Source organism: Myotis yumanensis, unplaced genomic scaffold (assembly GCF_028538775.1).
Source record: "Myotis yumanensis isolate MYYU_CA2020_CCGP unplaced genomic scaffold, mMyoYum1.0.hap1 SCAF_17, whole genome shotgun sequence".
Classification (NCBI taxonomy): Eukaryota; Metazoa; Chordata; class Mammalia; order Chiroptera; family Vespertilionidae; genus Myotis; species Myotis yumanensis.
Window position 1 is genome coordinate 15296662 of NW_027223768.1, and position 22913 is coordinate 15319574.

The 22913-nt window shown below is 36.5% G+C and overlaps 1 protein-coding gene and 1 non-coding gene across 5 annotated transcripts in view; both read right to left on the bottom strand.

The window, feature by feature from the left end:
• ASH1L (ASH1 like histone lysine methyltransferase) overlaps window positions 1–22913 on the bottom strand; it is a 128351-nt gene that overhangs the window by 53404 nt on the left and 52034 nt on the right. For 2 of the 4 annotated variants that reach the window (XM_070397461.1, XM_070397464.1), the window contains 3 exons: window positions 17211–17312; window positions 13155–13896; window positions 1764–1943 (listed from right to left, as the gene is read on the bottom strand). In XM_070397461.1, the coding sequence (XP_070253562.1) occupies window positions 1764–1943; window positions 13155–13896; window positions 17211–17312 (1024 nt within the window). Of the gene's footprint in view, window positions 1–1763; window positions 1944–13154; window positions 13897–17210; window positions 17313–19212; window positions 19276–22913 lie in introns of those variants that run through there. The other 2 variants (XM_070397463.1, XM_070397462.1) reach the window with 2 other exon arrangements.
• Window positions 4569–4675, bottom strand: LOC138996541 (U6 spliceosomal RNA). Its single transcript, XR_011468819.1, has one exon. It is a non-coding gene; the product is annotated as a U6 spliceosomal RNA (small nuclear RNA).

The following is a 22913-nucleotide window of genomic DNA, read 5'->3' on the forward strand; positions in this document are numbered from 1 at the left end:
ATGGGGATTAGGAATTCAGTATAAGAATTTTGAGAGGGGGCATATTCAGCATATTTGAAGGGGAGTTTCCTTACAAAAAAGGTACATGATTTTTATTCCCTTTTCTCTTTTTCTGCTCTCTCTTATGAAGACCTTATTACTGGACTCTAGCAGCTATGTTGAAATAAGAGGACAAGCAGTAACCATAGGAATGCAAGCCTGGTGCTGATATAGAAGAACAGAAAAAAAGGAGTGTAGTTTCCTAAAGACACCATGAAGATACCATATTAACCTTGACTTGTGTACTTCACAACTTCTTTTAAATTAGAGGAAAATAAATGTCTATCATTTAAGTCTTGGTTATTTGAAGATTTCCTATTATTGGAAGCTGAAACTAAACTTAATAAAACATTTTCATGACCAAGAAGAAGGAATAGAGTTCACAGAGTTTATGTGCTATCCACCTCAGTGGTAAGTTAATGAAAAAATCTTTTCAATGCAAAAGAAAGTGCTGTGATTTACACTTTGATCACTCAAACCACAAGTTAAATGTATCTCTAAAATCTAAACTCTCATCTTTCAATTTCAGACTTTCTTGTCTAAATTCAGACCCTCATGACCTTTTGATGGATAGTGAGTTTCTGCCATTATTAACTATCATTCAATTCACTTTCTACTCTGTTGCCAGAATTATCATCTTAAAATACAAACTTGCATTTTCACTTCCTTTCCTAAATATATCACTTTAAAATTTCCTGTAGCTTAATGGGATAAATAAATACCTTATAGTCAGTAAAATCCATGGTTTTGTGGTTTCTCATTATTCAATTCATTTTGGTAGGCAGTTAAGTTACTTGTAGATCAGCTTGGATTCTGGGAAGCAATGCTTATTTTCCACAACACCCACTGAATTTTAGAAACATAACTTCTGAGTTGTTGTAATACATGAAAAATCTTTACAACCTAATGTTGTCTTTGCACATTCTATTCTAAATGAAATGCTCTTCTCTACCCTGGAAACTACTATTGAATCTCCATAACCCAACTCAACTATATTCTATTTTTTAAAATTTTATTGACTTTAGAGCAGGAGGAAAGGGGAAAAAGGGATGGGGGGGGGGGGGGAAGAGAGAGAGAGAGAGAGAGAAAGAGAGAGAGAGATTTGTTGTCCCACTTATTTATGTATTCATTGGTTGATTCGTGTATGTGCCCTGAATGGAGATCAGACCCACAAACTGCATATCGGGACGACACTCTAACCAATTGAGCTACCTGGCCAGGGTTATAAAACACTTCTTATTCAATGATACAGTTAGTTGATATCCCTTTTGGGGCTTTAAAACTTCTCAATTAGACTGTTTATCATGCTATATTTTCCCAAGGAAATATGAAGTTTTTTAAAGTAAGGTATATTTTACAAAGTGCTTGGAACATAGAAAACATTCAACCAGTGAGGAATGAATGTAGAATAATCATCAAGATTATTTTAGGTACATGCACAATGCCATTATTTTTAATTACCAAAAAAACCCAAACACCATTAGAATCCAAACTATAGAAATGTCATCTGGAAAGACAGAGAGCAGGTAAAGATCAGAGAAGATACATTAGCCCCGAACAACATAGTGTGGTGGTATTACAGTGAACATTTAAGTGTTTGTGATGAGATTCACATTTGTGTATTTTACATTTGTATTGTGCTTTATGACTGTTAAAGTGTTTTTTCAAACATGGAAGAATAAAAGATCTTTAAAGGATGTCAGCTGAGAGATACTATTACTTACTCTGTAGTTTTGTAAACATCAGAATACAGCCCTGCTTTCTGATACTTCTTCTTTGGGGGACGTGGGACCTTCTTTTCTCTTGGGATGAGAGAAAGCACGGGTTGCAAGGTGCTTTCAGGTTCAAGAGGTTTGGCTGGGGTTTCAGGAGGACTGGGAATCTCAACTGCTGCTTCAGTAAAGCTATAAAAAGAAGTTTAAAGATAATTTTATGGTGAAAAAATATTTTCCTACAAATGATTTTCTATTTTAAAAAACAGAACAGCAATTTAAAAAAGGAGATATGGAGTCTTTCTCATCTGGCCATGCTAGAATAACAGATACCACACTTGTTCTCCTGACAGAAACTAATAGAAATACAGTAAAGTACTATAAACCTAGATAATGTTTATGAAACGACCATCAGACAACAGTGCAGCACTGTGATCCCTGAGAAAAACTGGAAACACCCACATACAACAATAAACAAAATAAAAAACGAGAGAGAGAGAGAGAGAGAGAGAGAGAGAGAAAGTCCTATAACCACTTTCCCTTTATGAGAGCTTTGGTAGAGGAAGTAGAACCAGTTGAAAAGAGAGCAATCAGAGTATTGAGAGGCTGAGGTAGCTAGAAAGCATGGGGCAGAGTACTGAAGTGAAGAAAGTTACAGAGAAAAATAACTCTAGAAATCTGTGTATGGATCTCCTTTAGTATACTGCTGAATACTAAGTTGTGCATGTGCAGGGTGAAATTCTATAAGGCTAGTCAAAGAACTACCAGAGTACTATAACCTGAATAATTCCCAGAGCTCATACATGATGGTAAATACTCAGATTTCACTAGGCAGAGTAGAAAGACATTGCCCAATACCAGGGACATTCAATAGAGATCCCAGAGGGTAATATTACCCATTTTTGTAGGGCTTAACTATCTCTGGACTAAAGCCAGGTCCTAATAGAGTTTAAAAACAATCTTCAAAAGAATCCAAGCTGATCTACGAGTCACTTAATTGCCTATCAAAATAAATTAAATACTATGAAAAGAACAAAAACCAGACACAATAATGTGATATTCACAAAGTAAAAAATTTCATAATGAAAAAAAAATTTTATGAGTACTGGTCAAAATTTTTCCAAATTTGGTAAAAATTATAAACTCAAAGTTCCAAGACACTAAACAAACCATAAGAAATATAAACTCGCCCTAGCTGGTTTGGCTCAGTGGATAGAGCATTGGACTGGGAACTGGAGGGTCCCGGGTTCAATTCCAGTCAAGGGCACATGCTCGGGTTTCGGGCTCGATCCCCAGTAGGGGGCGTGTGGGAGGCAGCCGATCGATGATACTCTTTCATCATTGATGTTTCTATCTCTCTCTCCCTCTCGCTTCCTCTCTGAAAGCAATAAAAATATATGAAATAAAAAAGAAATATAAACTTAAATAAAACAAGTAAAGCATAACATAATAAACTTGCTGAAAATTATTGAATAAAAAGGGGCCAGAGAAAAAAATACATGATATATACAGGAATACAAAAATAAGAATGAGTGCAGCTTTCATGTATGAAACAATGCAAGTCAGAAGGCAATGAAATAATATCTATAGTGCTAAAAAGGAGGGGAGTGGGAAATGCCCCTGGATTCATTAAGAATTCTAAAGAAATAGAAAAAAAACTTTAAAAATTAAGGTGATTCCAGTTCCAGGCAAAGATGGAATAGACACTTCTACCAATCCTTCCACTAAGAACAATTAAAAATCCTGGAAATTTCATAACAAATAAACATAAGCAAACAGATTGCCTAGAGACTTTGGGACCTAAAGCAATGACATGGCAGGAAATTTCCTAGATTTCTTTTTTGTTTTGTATTTAATGGTGAAATACAAAACAAAAAAGAAGAAATTTAGAGGACTCCCACTTCAAGAGAGAGAGCAAGATATTGAAAACCTATTTGAAGAAATAATGACAGAAAACTTCCCCCACCTGGTGAAAGAAACAGACTTACAAGTCCAGGAAGCGCAGAGAACCCCAAACAAAAGGAATCCAAAGAGGACACACGCCAAGACACATCATAATTAAAATGCCAAGGGAAAAGACAAAGAGAGAATCTTAAAAGCAGCAAGAGAAAGAGACTCAATTACCTGCAAGGGAATACCCATACGACTGTCAGCTGATTTCTCAACAGAAACTATGCAGGCCAGAAGGGAGTGGCAAGAAGTATTCAAAGTGATGAACAGCAAGAACCTACAACCAAGATTACTCTACCCAGCAAAGCTATCATTCAGAATTGAAGGTCAGATAAAGAGCTTCACAGATAAGAAAAAGCTAAAGGAGTTCATCACCACCAAACCAGTATTATATGAAATGCTGAAAGGTATCCCTTACGAAGAAGAAGAAGAAAAAGGTAAAGATAAAAATTATGAACAACAAATACACATCTATCAACAAGTGAATCTAAAAATCAAGTGAATAAATAATCTGATGAACAGAATAAACTGGTGAATATAATAGCATAAGGGGCATAGAAAGGGAGTGGATTGACTACTCTGGGGGAGGGGGGGAAAGGGGTGTGTGTGTGGGGAAAGAGACTGAACAAAAATCGTACACCTGTGGATGAGGACAGTGGAGGAGGGGGGTAAGGGCAGAGGGTGGGGTGGGAATCAGGTGGAGGTGAGCTATGGGGGGAAAAAAGAGGAACAACTGTAATAATCTGAACAATAAAGATTTAATTAAAAAAAAAGTCTTTTGCATTCCTGGGTAAGTTTATTCTTAACTATTATACTCTTTTTTATGTTACTGTAAATGGAACTGTGTTTTTTTTTTACTTTAAAATAAAAAATATGGAACACTTCACAAATTCGCATGTCATCTTTGCATAGGGTCCATGCAAATCTTCTTTGTATTGTTCCAATTTTAGTATATATGCTGCTGAAGCAAGCACTTGAACTGTTTTAATTTCTTCTTTGGAAAGTACTGTATAGAAATGCAATTGATTTTTGTATGGTGATTTTGCATTCTGAACTTTACTTAGTTTAGTAAGCTTTAACAGGTGTTGTGTCTATGTTTATGTGTGTGTGTGTGTGTGTGTGTGTGTGTGTGTGTGTGTAATCCTTAGGGTTTTCCAAATATAAGACATGGCATCTGAGCCCTGCTGGGAGACTCGGTTGGAATGTCGCAAGGTGCCAGGTTAGAATTTCCAGTCAGGGCCCATACAGTGGGCAACCAATTGATGTTTCTTTCTCTTTCCTAAAAATAAACAAATAAATCTATATATATAAAAGGCTAAGTGACCAACCGTAAGTCCATCCCATCGGCACATATGATGCGCACTGGCAATATTTAAAAATAAACGTTGACTCGTGCATTTGCGATACATATAAAGCTCTCGCTGGTGCCAATTGCACCCGTGTTTTTCTTGAAACTGAAGTATTAACAGGATCTGTGGAAGGAGAAGTTCTGATTCCAAGAATTGATTTGTCCCCCGTCTGACACTGGCCTCCCATTTAAATTAATTCAAAGACAGTTTCCCGTGATGCCAGCATCTGCGATGACTATTAATAAATCACAAGGACAAACTCTAGACAGAGTAGGAATATTCCTACTTGAACCCGTTTTCAGACATGGTCAGTTATATGTTGCTTTCCCTTGAGTTTGAAGAGCTTGTGACATTAAAGTTAAAGTTGCAAATACTTCATCACAAGGGAAATTAATCAAGCACTCTCAAAGTGTTTTTATTCTTAATGTGGTATACAGGGAGATATTAGAATAAGTTTAATCAATTTATCAGTCATTGTTTTTATAAATGTTTTTATATCATGTTTTTGTTGCTTTTATACCACACTGTTTTTATATCATATCTTTGTTGTTGTTTATTTACTAATCAATTTATATATAATTTTCATATACATTTTACTAATTTTCTTTCATCTCTGACACTTCTATTATATAGAAAGGGTGAATAACGATATTAAAATATTTCTTCTAATTAATTTCCTTTCAATGTGCATGAATCCCTGCACTGGGCCACTAGAAAATAAAATAAAATAAATAATGAAATGAAATAAAAAAGAAAATAAAAACCATATCCTTGGGTGAAGATTACAAAAATAAAAAAAGACATGGCCTCTGGGAACAGACCTAATTTTACTTTTTCCTTCAAAATTTTAGATGCCTTCTACTTCTTTTTCTTACCTAATTGCTCTGGTTAGGAATTTCAATACTGTGTTGAATTGAAGTGGCAGAAGTGGGCAACCTTTCTTCATCCCTGATGTTAGGGAGAAGTTTTCAGTCTTCTACCATTGCATTTGTTAGCCATGACGTTTTATAGATGGTCTTTATTAAGTTGAGGTAGTTTCTTTCCATTCCTGGATGACTCAGAGTTTTTATCATGTCTTTGTGAAATTCATTTTCTGCATTTATTGATAGGATCATAAGATTTTTATTTGTTAGCCTACTGATGTACTGGATTGCATGAATTGATTTCTGCATATTGAACAAGTCTTACATAACTTACTTGATCACAGAATCTATTTACTATTTATTTACTTAATAATTTTTTTTTCTGTTCTGACCCAATTCACTTTTACTTCTGTGTCTTATTTATGTTTCTTTCTCCTGCAATAAAAAAAAAAAATGCTTTCTGCTTCCTTCTACATATATAAATTCATCAATGGCTATGTTTTTTCCAAGTGCCACTTATAGAACATATACATCAGAATCACCTTGGGGGCTTATAAGAAAAAAAAATGCCCACTCATACAATTTTAAAATTTTATATTGAGGTCTGGGATAAACACCTTCCTAAGGTCCCTGACACTCCAAAGTAGGCACTCATTAATAAGAGCATCCGTTTAAAAAACAAACAAACAACAGCACCCTTTTCATCCTACTCAGGCTCTGACATAGGGCCTGGTTTGATACTCTTTCCCCCTCAGGTCCTAACCCACCCAACTCCCTCACCCCATTAAGGCTCCAAAACTCAGCTCAGGGTCACCTTGCTATACCCCAATAAGGCCATCTACCTAATGGCTTTAAGAAATTTTTCAGGAAAGAAGAGAAAGTGGAAGAGGTATGGCATTTGAGTAGATGGTTTATGATATATTTATCTACAACAATATAATACCTTTATTTTGTTTTTAAAAATAAAAATAGTATTAAGTACTGTGTCATTTTTAGGGATTTGTTTTTTTCATTTAATATTATGTTTCCAAGACTCATCTGCAATTATTGCAGCTGTAATTCATGAATTTTTACTATCATATCACATTCCAACTGTGTAAAAAAGAATATACTATTTCCTTTTCTGTTAATCTGGGATATTTCTATTTTATTATACATTATAACCAATATTGCTACTACATTTTCAAAAAGTGTTTTCTGGTGCCTGTTGTGCAAGAGTTTTTTTTTATTATCTAAAAGGGAATTGCTAGATTATATAGTGTTGATTTGTAACTATTTTTTTGTTATATATTCTGGATACAAAAGAAGTATACATTACAGTTTGTAGAAAGTCTTTATATGTTTGTCATGCTATTTGATGAACAGAAATTCTTAGTTATAATATAATCCAGTTTATCAATTTTTACCTGTATGGTTACTGTTATTGCTTTTGATATCCTGTTTATGAAATCCTTTCTGAGAACAAGGTCATGAAGTTTTTCTTCTTCCATACTAGCCTTTAAAAGTTTAAAGTTTTGCTTTTATATTTATGTATTTAATCAATTGGGAATTTTTCTAATTTCATTTAAGACAAAAATCTAATTTTATTTCCATTCTTACACAATACCAGCTTTTGGGACACAATGTATTGAATATTTTTTTTTCCCCATTGTGTCAACTCTGTCATATAGCAAGCTTGCATACATGAATGGATTTGTTTCTCTTACCCATTCAGTTCCATACTCTCTTAATATACCATATCTTGAAATTAAGTCCTGGGACAAATCCATCACTTTATTCAGTTAATTCCATCCCTAAGTATATACCTTGGAGAAATTAGTGCCCAAATCCAAAAGTGGACATTAGAGTAATATTAAGAGCAGCAGTTTTAGATAATAGACTCAATCTGGAAATAACCCAACAGTAAAATGGAAAACTATCCTATATAATAAAAGGCTAATATGCAAAAAAAAAACAGAACAGCGGAACAACTGAAACAACCAAACATCCGGTCACTATGACCACAGGGGGGGAGCGGGGCGGGGGGGATGCAAAACACGATGGACCTTGGCTGCGGCGGGATGGTGGAGCAGGTGAGCAGGGGCGCCAGACCATGGGGCGCTGGTCACTGTCATCGGGGCGAGCCTCTGGCGGTTACTGAAAATTCTTTGCTCCGGCGCACCGCGATCCCGCCTGGCACTCACCCCTGCTGCCAGCGCCAGCCCCACTTACACCCACAGCCAGTGCCAGAGCCACCACTTGAACCTGCTGCTGGTGCCTGGCGCCAGCCCTGATCACCCCTGAGAGCTTCTCCATCTCCTCCTGCTCCTGAGCAGCGATTGGGGCAGCAGCTGCCGCTCGCACCCCAGTCGTTCCATGCCATCAGTGGGTGCGAGCAGCGGGAGTGGGGCTGCCAACAGACAGGGGACTGGGGGCTGCGGCAGGAGGGGCTGGGCAGAGGCACGGAGGATGGGCCAAGACCCGCCCCTGTGCCTACCGCAGCCTCACGGCCCACAGTTCCTTTCAAGGTGCATGAATTCATGCACTGGGTCCCTAGACTATAATAATATAAATGTAATATGCTAATTAGACCGGATAACTGAACGACCTTACAGACGAAGCTGGGGCTGCGCAGCTTCGAGGGCCGAGCCTCTTGCAGGAATTTCGTGCATCAGTCCTCTAGTATTATATACAAACAATGGATTACTACATAGTAACAAAACAAAGGTAACTACAGCAACATGCAGCAACAAAGATGGTTTAACATGTATATGTAGAGCAAAAAAAGGTGAGACACAAAAGCACATGCCTTGTAAATTCCATTTCAATGACATTCAGGAAGGATAAACTAAATTATACTATCTATAGTTACATACCTAAATGGTATAAAAAAAGGTAAAGATGTGGTTACCTTAAAAGTCAGGAGACTGATTATAGCTACTGGTAAGGAAGCAGTTTATGATTGCAAAGGAACATGGAGTGGTGGCAATGTTCTATATAGTCATCCATTTTATATCTACATGGGTGTTAACTCTATAAAAATTTTTTAGAACTGATGACTTGCCCTGGCTGAGTAGCTCAGGTGGTTAGAGCATTGACCTGATATACCAAGATTGCGGGTTTGATTTCTGGTCAGTGCACATATAAGACCAGTGGGTACAAAAATAAGTGGAACAACAAGTCAAAAGTTTCTCTCTCTCCTTAAAATCAATCAATGAATAAAAGAGCCAGAAAACTGATTACTTTACATTTACATACTTTTTGTATATCTTTTTTACTTCCCTAATATTGTCTAAAGTGCACTAATCAGACTTGAATATTTTTCTTTTAAGTGTGGTAGAACTCTTGCCTGGCCGGTATGGCTTACTGGTTGAGCATCGACCCATGAACCAAGAGGACACAGTTCGATTCCCAGTCAGGGCACATGCCTGGGTTTAGGGCTCGATCCCCAGTGGGGGTGTGCAGAGGCAGCTGATTACTGATTCTCCCTCATCATTGATGTTTCTATCTCGCCCTCTCTCTTCCTCTCTGAAATCAATAAAAATATATTAAAAATTTGAAAACATTAAGTCTTTTAAAATTAAATCTTCTTTTTGCCTTTCCAAAAAACAAACAAAACAATAAACACTTTATTAAAACCCACTGGGGGGCCTAGCTGGTTTGGCTCAGTGGATAGAATGTCAGTCTGAGGACTGAAGGGTCCTGGGTTCGATTCCAGTCAAGGGCACATGCCTGGGTTGTGGGCTCGATCCCCAGTGGGAGACATGCAGGAGGCAGCCAATCAATGATTCTCTCCCATCATTGATGTTTCTATCTCTCTCTCTTCCCTTCCTCTCTAAATCAATAAAGATATATTTTTTTTTAAAAATCTACTGGGAATGTAAATATAATTACCTACAACATAAATATAGTTACACTTACAAATCTGCAACCTTGATAAAGACTGGCCATTAGAATGGCTATTATCAACAAATCAACAAATGACAAGTGCTGGCAAGGATGTGGAGAAAAAGGAACCCTCATGCACTGCCGGTGTGAATGCAGACTGGTGCAGCCACTGTGGGGAACAGTATGGAGTTTCCTCAAAAAATTAAAAATGGAACTCCCATTTGACCCAGTAATCTCACTTCCAGGAATATATCCCAAGAAATCAGAAACACCAATCAGAAAGGAAATATGCACCCCTATGTTCATAGCAGCATAATTTACAATAGCTAAGATTTGGAAACAGCCTAAGTGCCCATCAGCAGGTGAGTGGATTAAAAAAACTGTGGTACATCTACACAATGGAATACTACGCTGCTGTAAAAAAAGAAGAACACTTATCATTCACAAGAGCATGGATGGACATAGAGAACATTATGCTAAGCAAAATAAGCCAGTCAGAGAAAGATAAATATCACATGATCTCATTCATTTGTGGAATATAATAAACAACATAAACTGATGAACAAAAATAGATCCAGAGACAGAGAAGTACCAAACAGACAATCAAATTTCAGAGGGAAGGCAGGGAAGAGGGGGCGAAGAGATCAACCAAAGGACTTGTATGCATGCATATAAGCATAACCAATGGACAAAGACACTAGAGGAGTGAGGGCATGTTTGGGGGGTGGAGTGGGGGGGGAGAGCTGGGGAGAGGTCAATGGGGGGAAAAGGAGACATATGTAATACTATATGTAATACTATAAACAATAAAGAATTAAAAACAAAACAAAAAAAGACTGGCCACAAATATAACATTAATTCATACCGTATATGAAAGTAAGTTTCAACTGATTTAAGGTACTTCATGTAAAAAAGTAATATATAATCTAATCTATTGCAGGAAAATAATTAAATAAATTATGATATTTTTCTTAGCATGGAATAGGGTAATTCATATGGACTAGTGACAAGATCTCCAAGATACATAAAGAAAAAAATGTTGTTAAAAAATTGAGTATAGTATGCTACCAATTACATAAAACAATCTCTCTGAGCCTTGATTTCCTCATCTGTGAAGTGAGGGGCTTGAACAGCTTTGCACATGCACATACTTATAAATGTATAAGAAAAGGTATTAAAGGATACATAATATACTGTTTAACACTTTTACCCATGTGAAGAACAGGCTTGGGAGGAATGAGATCATGTGAAAAAGGGATTTTAACTTTTGAATTAGTAAAATTCTAGTTTCACTGATTTGTTTACAAGCATGTATTACTCATGAAAAACATTTAAATCCCATACATTCTCTACAAAAAACAAGAGTATTATTTTATAGATGTATGCATAGAGATATGAGAAACGCACGACAAACAGGATTCACCAAGACAGACGACAGAGAAAAGGCGAGAAACTGTAACTGTTGGTTGATGGATGGAAAGAAAAAAAATAAAAAAAACTGAATGTCAAAGAACAAGCATGAAGAGTTAATATTCTAACTGTATGAGCACTTAAAAATAGAAAAAATAGGTAAGTAACATAAATAAATAACAAGTAGGAAGTGTATTTCATCTATATCAGATTGATAAAGATTTTAAAAAATTGGTAATTTTCAGGGTAGATAAGGGTAAACAGTATACAACTATTACTATGTAATGTTAGTAAAAGTATAAACAGATGTGGCTTTGAAGAGAGTAATTTGACAATATATGTTAAAGACTTAAAGTGTGTCTAGCATTTTATTTATTTAATTTTTTTTCTTTATTTTGTGTCTAAGATTTTCAATTTGTATTTCTCTAATTGTGAACAGGATTGTAATGTGAGACTGAGCATGATGTATTTATTTATTTTATTTTATTATTCTTTAAATATTTTAAAATACATATATATATATATATTTTATTAATTTCAGAGAGGAAGGCAGAGAGATAGAAACATCAATGATGAGAGAGAAGCATTAATTGGCTGGCTCCTGCACGCCCCCTACTGGGGATTGAGTCCACAACCTGGGCATGTGCTCTTGACTGGAATCCAACTCAGGACCCTTCAGTCCACAGGCCTACACAATATCCACTGAGCCAAATCAGCTAGGGCTTGAGCATGACATATTTAGTAAAGCTAAAGCCATTTGCAAATGGTGAATATTGTACCAATTAATTTTAAAATATTGAATAAACCACCCTGCCGATGTGGCTCAATGTTTGAGTGTCGATCTATGAACCTAGAGTTCACAGTTCAATTCCCAGTCAGGGTACATGCCTGGGTTGCAGGCTCCAAGTCTAGGTTGCAGGCTCAATCCCCAGTGTGGGCTGTGCAGGAGATAGCTGATCAATGATTCTCTCTCATCATTTTTTTTTTTAATATATTTTATTGATTTTTTTACAGAGAGGAAGGGAGAGAGATAGAGAGTTGGAAACATCGATGAGAGAGAAACATCGATCAGCTGCCTCCTGCACATCTCCTACTGGGGATGTGCCCGCAACGCAGGTACATGCCCTTGACCGGAATAGAACCTGGGACCTTTCAGTCCGCAGGCCGATGCTCTATTCGCTGAGCCAAACCGGTTTTGGCGATTCTCTCTCATCATTGATGTTTCTAGCTATCTCTCCCTCTCCCTTCCTCTCTGAAATCACTAAAAATGTATTTTTTTAAAAACAAAACCTTCAGGGAAATAAATGGTTGGATATATAACAAAAGGACTAAATGGTTTGGTTTTTTTGGTAATTTTTTACTTTCTACTCTACACCTTTAAGAAAAAAGTAAAAATATAAAAAGGAAACTATGAAGAAAATAAATCTAATATGCAGGAAAATGTATTTGATGATAGGAGGGAAAATTTAGAACACGATAAAGGTAAAATAGTGTGATAGCAAAAATGATTCCACTTACATAGCTATATACTGGATAAAATATATAATCTCTCTAGGCCTTGATTTCCTCATCTGTAAAGTGAGGGGCTTGAATTAGATTATTACATCCCCTTTGCTTTTTAATCATTTATAATTTTGGACAGCCATGAATAAGAACACTTTAAAATAGAACAGAGAAGAACAAGTTTTCCTATATAATAAAAGCGTAGTATGCAATTTGTCCCCTCGACCAGGAGTTATCTGGGAGTTCAACCAGGGGGCAGGGCTGGCCAGGGGAAGGGAGGGAAGGCCCTGGCTGGGAGCCTCTAGGGATCCTACCAGTGCAAGAATTTCGTGCACTGGGCCTCTAGTATACAATAAAAGGTTTTAAGATTAACTGAATTATGCATCTGCATAGGTATGTTACATTTGTATAAAAGCTAGTTTCCTCTACTCAAATAAAAATGTTAATAAGCAAGGAATTACCATTTAGTGTTCTCTTGTTCTTCTTGTTCTAGGAATGGCCTCTGCTTTTTCTTGGCCTGTTCTTCCAAAAGCCAACTTTTCCTCTTCAATCCCTTCTTATGTTCTGAATTCAGGTTTATACTCTGAACAACAGCTTCAATGACATCTGTAACCGTATCAGGACCAAGGTGTAGTGCTGTTCCTTCCTCATCTTCATTCAATTCTGGGCTAACAAACTGGGTAGCCTGGAATGCTTGCATTGATACCACAGCCTGGAGGGGACATTTCCGAGGTCGACCTGGTCTGCGTTTCACAAAGTTATTTCCTGTCCTGGCTTGTCTTTGAAGTTTTTTGGCTTTTAAAATTTTATTGACATGGTCCAGGTTTTTCTTTGTGGCCAAGATTTTATCATAATTGCACATTTTCCGAGCTTGGCGCTGCATAGCTTCCACTATACTTCTCTTAATATGATGAGGGGAACAGCTGCTTGGCAACTTTTCAGAAAGGAGTGAGATGTTATTACTGCAGGAGTCACTGGGGACTGCAGGCACTAGAAGGCCATCTGGTTTTCCCATGGTTCGCTCCTTGCTGTGGCTATGGCCTGGACTACAGGAAGGTGGCACAGAGGCAGATGCAACCTCAGCATCAATATTTTTCTCCAGGGGCTCTTGGTCCTCATGTTGTACCATCCGCTGCAACAGACTATCCACAGAGTCATCCCCAGAAGAAACCAATCTTGGACTTCGAGAGGGAACTCCATTCACTAAATAAGATGACAAATCACACAGATATAAACTGAACACAGCTAGCTATTTAAATAACTTTTTACATAGGACAAAAGATAAGAAATACTGCTCTATTTTTCACAGCAAGATTAAACATCATAATACCATATGCATTTGTCTTTCATAAGCAAGTTGACAGTATACTTTCATGAATAGGGTACATTTCAGTAACCATAATAAATTCAAAATTGACTCATATTTCCTTAATCATATGTGGATTAAAAAAAACAAGAATTCTCGTTGTCTGAGATGAAGAGCAGAAAGAAACAAGAGTTAATTTCATAAAAAATGAAGGTCTAATTAAAGGACTTGTCAGTTAAAGCAATCTTGGATCTTGGATAAAGACCTAAACTTTAAATATCCTATATAATAAAGAGGCAATATGCAAATTGACTGTCACTCCAACACACAAGATGGCCACCCCCATGTGGTCAAAGATGGCCACCACAAGATGGCCAGCAGGGGAGGCCAGTTGTGGGTGATCAGGCCAGCAGGGGAGGGCAGTTGGGAGGGACCAGGCCTGCAGGGGAGGGCAGTTAGGGGCAACCAGGCTGGCAAGGAAGGGAAGTTAGGGGTGACTGGGCCAGCAGGGGAGAGCAGTTAGGTGTCCATCAGGCCAGCAGGGGAACAGTTAGGTGTCAATAAAGCTGGCAGGGGAGTGGTTAGGGGGTGACCAGGCTGGCAGGCAGAAGCAGTTAAGGGCAATCAGGCAGGCAGGAAGGTGAGCGGTTGGGAGCCAGCAGTCCTGGATTGTGAGAGGAATGTCCCAGATTGGAGAGGGTGCAGGCTGGGCTGAGGGACACACAGACAGACATACACACACACCGTGCATGAATTTCGTGCACCGGGCCTCTAGTAGATAATATTGCTAGTTCAATGCCTTTTCTGACAATGTCTTAAATGCAAAGGAATAGAAGTAAAACTCTCTTCTTAAGTAAAGCTTTAAAATTATAATTTAAAAAATCTATACAGGTCTGGCTGGGTAGCTCAGCTGGTGAGTATCATCCTAATACATCAACTTGTGATTCAGATTCCAGGGCAGGGCACATACAAGAATCAACCAATGACTGCATAAATAAGTGGAACAACAAATTTATGTTTTTCTCTCTCCCTCTCACTGCTCCCTCTGTCTCTTCTACTCTCTCAAAACAAATAAACAAACAAACAAAAAAAATCCCTGCCCAACTGGTATGGCTCAGTGGCTGAGCATTGACCCACGATCCAGGAGGTCCTGGGTTCGATTCCCAGTCAGGGCACATACCTGGGTTGCAGCTCAATCCCCAGTAGGGGGAGTGCAGAAGACAGCTAATCAATGATTCTCTCTCATCATTGATGTTACTATCTCCCTCTCCCTTCCTCTCTCTGAAATTAATAGAAAGAAAGAAAGAGCAAGAAAGAAGAGAAATAATCCCATTTACAATTGCATAAAAAATACTTGTATATAAATTTAACAAAGGACGTAAAAGTCCTGTACATTGAAGAAACTGAAGAAGATACAAATACATGGAAAATACAATTACAAATGCATGGATAGGGAAGAATTAACATCACTAAAATTTCCATATTACCCAAAGATTCTACAGATTCAGTACAATCCCTACTAAAATATCAAAGGCATTTTTCACAGAACTATAATAAATACTTTAAAAATCTATATGGAACCACAAAAGACCAGACTAGCCAAAGCAATCTTGAGAAAGAAAAAAGTTCTTTCTATACTTAAAACAGCATGGACTGGCATAACTACAGACAAATAGGCCAATGGAAAAGAATAGAGAGCCCAGACTATAAACCCACACCTATATAGTGAATTAATCTATGACAAAAGAGGCAAGACTATACAATGGGTAAAGATAGTCTCTTCAATAAATGGTGTTGGAAAAACTAGACAGATACATGTAAAAAATATATAAAGAAACCAGACTAGTTTCATACACCAGTTTCATAATAAACTTAAAAGAGATTAAAGACATAAGTGTAAGACCTGACACCATAAAACTCCTAAAAGAATTTTCTCTCATCATTGATGTTTCTATCTCTCTCTCCCTCTCCCTTCCTCTTTGAAATAAATAAAAAAATATAAAAAATACATAAATATTACTAATTATAAATACATAAACATTACTAATTTTGAGGTTAGAAATAAATATTAATATTCTTCTTACAACCTTATAAATTTTTTTGTATATCTCAGAGATTTGTGAATGTCATATTTTAAAATATACGTATGTTTTTCTTGATTTCAGATAGAGGAAGGGAAAGGAAGAGGGAGATGGAAACATCAATGATGAGATGCCCAGCTGGTATGGCTCAGTGGTTGAGTGTCGACCTATAAACCAGGAAGTCACGGTTCAATTCCTGGAGAGGGCACATGCCCAGGTTGTGGACTCAATCTCCTGTGTGGGGCATGCAGGAGGCAGCTGATCAATGATTCTCTCTCAACATTGATATTTCTCTCTCTCTCCCTCTCCCTTCCTCCCTGAAATCAATAAAATCCTATATAATAAAGAGCTAATATGCTAATTAGGCCGAACAGCAGAACGATCTTCTGGATGACCTTCCAGACAAGGTCAGGGCTTCGAAGGCCAAGGTAACCAGGGCTGTGAGGGCCAAGGCAGCCGGGGCTGTGAGGGCTGAGACCCTTGCATGAATTTCGTGCATCGGGCCTCGTGTGTGTGTGTGTGTGTGTGTGTGTGTGTGTGTGTAAAATAAACATCAATCTGAAAACATAGGACACTACTGTATCAGTATAGTAGTGCTTGTGTTCAATTAGCCTTATTTTTTAAATTAATAACAGCCCCAAATCACAAGAGTAGTGATGCTGGCAGTAACAATTAATTTTCTATCTAAGAAATTGTAAAGAAGGAAAAAGAAATTCATGCCAGTTTTGCTGTCACATCTCAAACTGAAAGTTATGGCCATGGGGGTGATAATTACTTAGTTAAAATGGAAAAGGAATTAAATTTGTGGGTGGAAGACATTAACAGAAAACATATGATTCAGTATTATCTGTGATTTTAGGCATCCACTGGCGTTCTTAGAACAGTTCCTCCATGGATAAGGGAGGACTACTGTATGTCTAGCTGGACACAATGGAGTAAAAGGGGAAGACTATTATATTGTTTCAATGTACATTGTTACTGACTCCAGAGCAACTTTGTTTTAATACAATATTATAAGTCAATATAAATTATAATTTTTATTATAAATATACAATATTATATTTTAAGTCTATTCACAAGTAACAGATGAGAAATTATCTTTAAAGTCTGGTTAAAGAAACAGCACTTGCCTGTTGAAGAAGTACTTTCAGATGAAGACCTCTTCCGGGTAGGGCTACAGTTCATACTCTCTGATGGTCGCTGGGAAGACTTATCTGAGGTTGTTTGGGAACCTGGAGAGACAGGAAAAGATAGAAACCATAGGAAAATTCAAGTATAAAAATGTTAAACCATACTTTGTTAGCACTGTAACATTTTAGTTGTTGCCACTGTCATTCCCTGTAATATGATTTTTGAGCTGACAGTAACAGGACAATAAGCAGAGGACAAACCACACTAGCTGCTGCCAAAAGAATTTCACAGGTTTCATATACACAATTTCTTCTGTTAGATTAATAGAGGGAAAACTAGTTTTAGTGGAAGAATGAACTGAATAATTCAGTTTTTATGTATTACTACTTTGAAACATATAATTGAGATGTTTATTGATAAAAACCACTAACAATATCCTAATCAAATCTGTTCCTGATTATTAATTCCAATTCACCATATAAACTGACAAACAAAACTTACAATGCAACCTGATTGTTTCATTTACTAGAATCAGAGATAAAAATGAAAGAGTTAGACCTAAAATCCACATATTCATCTAGAGGTAATTTTCATATTCTATGTTTTCCCACTGCAGCATATTCTAGAAGTGACTAATTTCTCCATGAAATAGAATAAACCCCCTTTAAAGCTGCACATAAAAGCTCATGAAGATAAATAAACTCAATTTCCCTTCAAAACATCTCATAGTTTTACCAAAACACCAGGTCAATGCAGCATAATTTAACACTTCTCTTATTCAAGAGATAAGTAAGTCATTCAGGAAAGATTATTTTCCTGAATAAAATATACTTGTTCCTGATGGGATTCCTTATAACCTAAAAAGCTAGCTGTTGAGAATACATAAGGAATGTCAATTTCATGTTTGTCAAAAAACTAGTAGCGTTCTGCAATGTTCACTTTTAACTTGAAAAAGTTACAAATAAAAAGCCTTACATATAACTGAAGGCACAAAAGGTACAAGAAATCAAATAACTGAAGATGAGATTTTTAAGATCTGCCTCTAAATAAGAGTTAACTCCTTAATGAAGAAGGACAAACTCCTTAATGAAGAAGAAGGACAAACTGAAGAACTGAACGCAGCTGTTTCTAATATCTCCGTTTTTCTAAGAGAAAAAGTTTATATTACATAATATCTTCAATCTCATTACTGTAAATACTCTTTTAGCAGACTCTTCTAGCATTGCTCAGGTAAGATTCAAGACTATGCATTGCCATTCAAGATTAACAAGTTAGATTTCTGGAAAATCGATGTTGTGATAGTATAGCCTACTTCTGAAACACAGTGACGACTAAGGTAAGATCTAATCAAGAAGCAAGACTTTTTACTATTGAATCTTAAAAATAGATACAAAAGGATTTAAAAAACCCCTAGACTGAGGTTCAGATAAGATTTCCATCAAATAGCTAAATCCAATAAAATACGTAAGAAGTAAAAGCCCAGGCATCAGTGAAGACATAACTTTAAGTATTCATACTGGAAAATTCATATACTGGAGAGATATTTCCTACTCAGAGAGACAGCCAGACAGAAGACAACAGTGGCCAAGAAGTTTGAGACATCATTGAACTCTCTTTATCACTATTCTCTTAGATTAAGTGCTAAGGAAAGATGGGTTTGAGAGCACTTTCTATCAAGTCTTTCCTCTCAGTCACTAATATTATTGAATATAGTTTACATGCTTGTTACTATGCCAGACATTGTAGAGGTTGTGGAATAGATATAAAAACAGCTTAACAGTCTGTTCTCAAGGAGCTTATTTAGGGTCAAGTATGTCAGCATATAACACATTTCAGGTGGCATTTGTGCCATCCATTCTTGAGCTCCATCTTCAGATTTTAGGCTATTTGGTAATGTTTCCCAAATTCCTTGGTCATCTTCAAGAAATTCTTGATGAAGGCTTCAACTATACCTTTGATCATCAGGATATCCTGAGAATCACCCTGCCTGGCCTCACCCACCTCAGGGTAAAAGAGGGTACAGGCACTTTCTTCAAAGCTCCTTCTTTTGGTGGCATCTGGAGCTGCAGAGGAGGCAGTGGGAGGTGGAATGGGGGTCAGATCCCCGGAGATCGTTATTGGCAGCATTGTACAGCAATTCCTGAGAAACTGAAACAATTGAGAAAGAGATGGCTTAGCTTACTTAGCTTCTGAGCCATTTTTCATTTCCTGAAAGTAATGGAGGCCAGCAGCCTATTCTTAGGATTTAATAGGAGATTAGAATAAAATCTCATTCAGGAAGGTTCTCAATTTTCATTTTTAAAAGTCTGTCTGAATTCCCTGTTCAACAGAGCAGAACTTTTCTTGACAATATTCCATATTTGAGGGGAATAAGTTGTATCCCTGAGACACCAATCTCTAGGGCTTGGTAATCATCAGAGTTAGACCCTTATTTCATTTAAAAACATTGCTTAGCAGTAAGAGATTGAGGATACCTGAAAACAATATTAACTAATGATGTAACCAAGTTTAAGATTGGAAAATGATGATATAAACTTATGCAAGAAGTAGCAACCTAAAAAAGACATTCAAAAGCATGTTAAAACTGGCCTAATCATATGAAATCTGCAAACATTATCTCCAAAACTGCCAAAAGTATACTGTTTTATAAGTGCCACTATGCAGTTGGGTGGCTGGGGAACAGAAAGGTAATACCCAAAGAGAACAAGCATGTCTATTTCAAAAGAGACCAATATATCTTTTTCAAAACCTAAAACAGAATGCAATGCAGAGTTGAGTGTAGTATAGTGTTAAGTACATGGACTATGGAATAAGGCATGGTGAGCTTGATTTTTGGCTCTGCTACAAATTAAACTATAAAATGCAGGCAAATAAATATACTTGAACGTTGGATTACTAAAGCACTCTCACATTATGCCCAATTAGAAACTGGAACTAATTTAAAATATTAAGCACTTCTTTTAAATATAAAGAGGTACTAGTAAAACGAGTACCTCCAATTAAGAATTACTAGTAATATAGGTACCTCCAAGGCTGGTAAGTAACAGCAAGGTTGGAAAAAGCTAATATGAAGTGAATCTTCTAATTCACTGATTCTTTTTTTTTTTTTTACATATATTTTATTGATTTTTCACAGAGAGGAAGGGAGAGAGATAGAGAGAGTTAGAAACATCGATGAGTGAGAAACATCGATCAGCTGCCTCCTGCACATCCCCCACCGGGGATATGCCCGCAACCCAGGTACATGCCCTTGACCGGAATCGAACCCGGGACCTCTCAGTCCGCAGGCTGACGCTCTATCCACTGAGCCAAACCGGTTTCGGCATAATTCACTGATTCTTCACCATAGCTTCTCCAGGGTTGGGATTATGCCCTAGATTACATCAGTAAAATCAGATGTGAGGAATAATGAGTCACAACCTGATGGTGTCTGGCTTTCTATTTAGCTCTTGTACCAGGGGAGAAAGCAGTTTTCTGTTTTTCCTATTTGGCTCTTCGGTTCTTCTAAATCAGTTTATTTTTCAGGGGAGTTACTGCTTTGTTGCTATCTCCATCATGTGACAAATGTTTGTTCATGTCTCATACGTGGTCATTTTAGCTCTGCCTGGAGGGATATGTGAAGACTCTCCACTACTCACAGGACAAGAAGTTTAAGAAGTTTCCAGTTCAAGAAAATCATATACTTCCTCAGATAATACACACAAAGAACTCATATAATTTTAATTTTAGATACCAGAGAGTTCCCATCATTTCTCATTTCAAATTAGTGTAAAGCCAAATAATTAAGTACTTTATAAGTAAACAAAGAATATAAATGGGAATTCCTCAATTCACAAAACTATTAGGTAGAAACACTACTGTCTCATCACTCAGACAACAGCTTCAGAAATAGGTTTAGAAATCTACACCCATAAATGAAGGAAGGAGAAAATATAGATTAAGCACTAAATAAAATTGAAATTCAATATAAATGTAAGCTGATTACTACAATAAAATCGTTTTATCAGTTAGAAAAATAGAGACCTCATGTAAAAAAAAAATAGCAGACTACTAGTAAGGAGGGAAACTGAACAAAGAGAGTATTATCAATTGGGATAATAAAAAGGGAATTAAGAATTAAAAACAAATTTGGAAATGTGAGTGAGCCCTGGAAGTTGTATTGATAGTAGGATTTTTGGATTTTATTTGGCCACTATTGGATGAGCTTTTAAAGATTAAGATAGGTTCTATGTCAAATTAGACAAAAAGGGGAAAGATGGTACTTTTATAGCAAAACCATAAGATGAAATCATGGATAAGAATGCCAGAAAGTTGAAAAAAAAAAACAGAAAAGAACATAACTAGATTTTAAAGGGATAAGCATCTGGAAATCTTCGCATTATACACAACAATGAGTGGAAACCAAGATGATGTTCTGAAGTTTATCTGCCACAAGACATCTTGATTGATGTTTACACAGGAGGCACTGAAATCTAAGATAAAAAAGGAATACTATATTTATAGATGCCTGGGTGTAAAGATAGAGTCAAATGGGCAAAGATATCCGCATAAATAGAGAAAATTTCCACTGATAGTAGTATCTGTGGGGATGGGGCGGGTAGGCATCACAAAGAAAACACTGGAATAAAAAGATTCAAACTAATTCACTGAAGTATCCTAGACAACTAAACGAAGAATTTGCAAATGTAAATTAGCAAAAAAACCAACAACAGCAAGTGAATGAAACCAGCAACAGTTGGATAAAACGTGTACTTCTTTAGTTTAAATCCATTAAAACTTTCATAACTTAATATAGCATAAATTTTGGTCATGCACTGTTGGGAGTTCAACACTAAAGATCCAAGTAACTATTCAATGCTTTGAATGAGCAACAGGTTCTTTGATGTTTCTAATGCTAGGAAGAAATATCTTTGGGTAAAACAGAGTAAGTATGCTAGATTTGTAAGTATACTATGCAATAATCAGTTCAAAGAAAAACTGATTGTGAAATAACATTTAAAACAAATTTCTAATATTTAAATCATTTTTCACCAAAACGAAAATAGTTGTAAAATTTTAAGAAATTCCTTTTTCTTTATCATTTATAAGTCAAGGCTATTAGTAATGTTTGTTAGACAATGACTGAATCAAAACTGGTTATAATAAAAATGGATTACCATAGTAAAAGAATATGAATGCAAAATACCAAGCTATTTGAAAATGTCTGATCAAAGTTTTTTGTTTCAAGTTCCGAATCCTTTGCTATGTTTCATAGTTCATAGTAGCCCTGGAAGGTTCTTTTGAATAAGGTGACTGCTGAGAGAGAGATAAGGACTGGTTCCACAATAAAAAAGGCTGATTCCAATTGTGGGAAATACATTTACTGAAAGCAAAAATTTTACCTGACTCACCAATTAAATGTAAATTAAGAGAAAATGATTCAGAGCCTATGCTGGTGATTTTTAAGCTAAAAAGTCTGTTTTCTCCTATTTTATTGCTTTTTCTTTTCTGTTTTTGCTTTTGTTTTTCTCCTTCTAATTGGGCTTTCCTCATAAGGCCCAAATCAGTTCACTGAAATGAAATTCTTCTGGAAATTCCCCAAACTGCACTAACCACTACAATTTTCTGATTTCACCTCCACATGTTCATACTTCACTTATGAATGTATCTTATACACCATGCTAGAGAAATTGTTATAAATCAGAAAATTCTGATCAATGCTT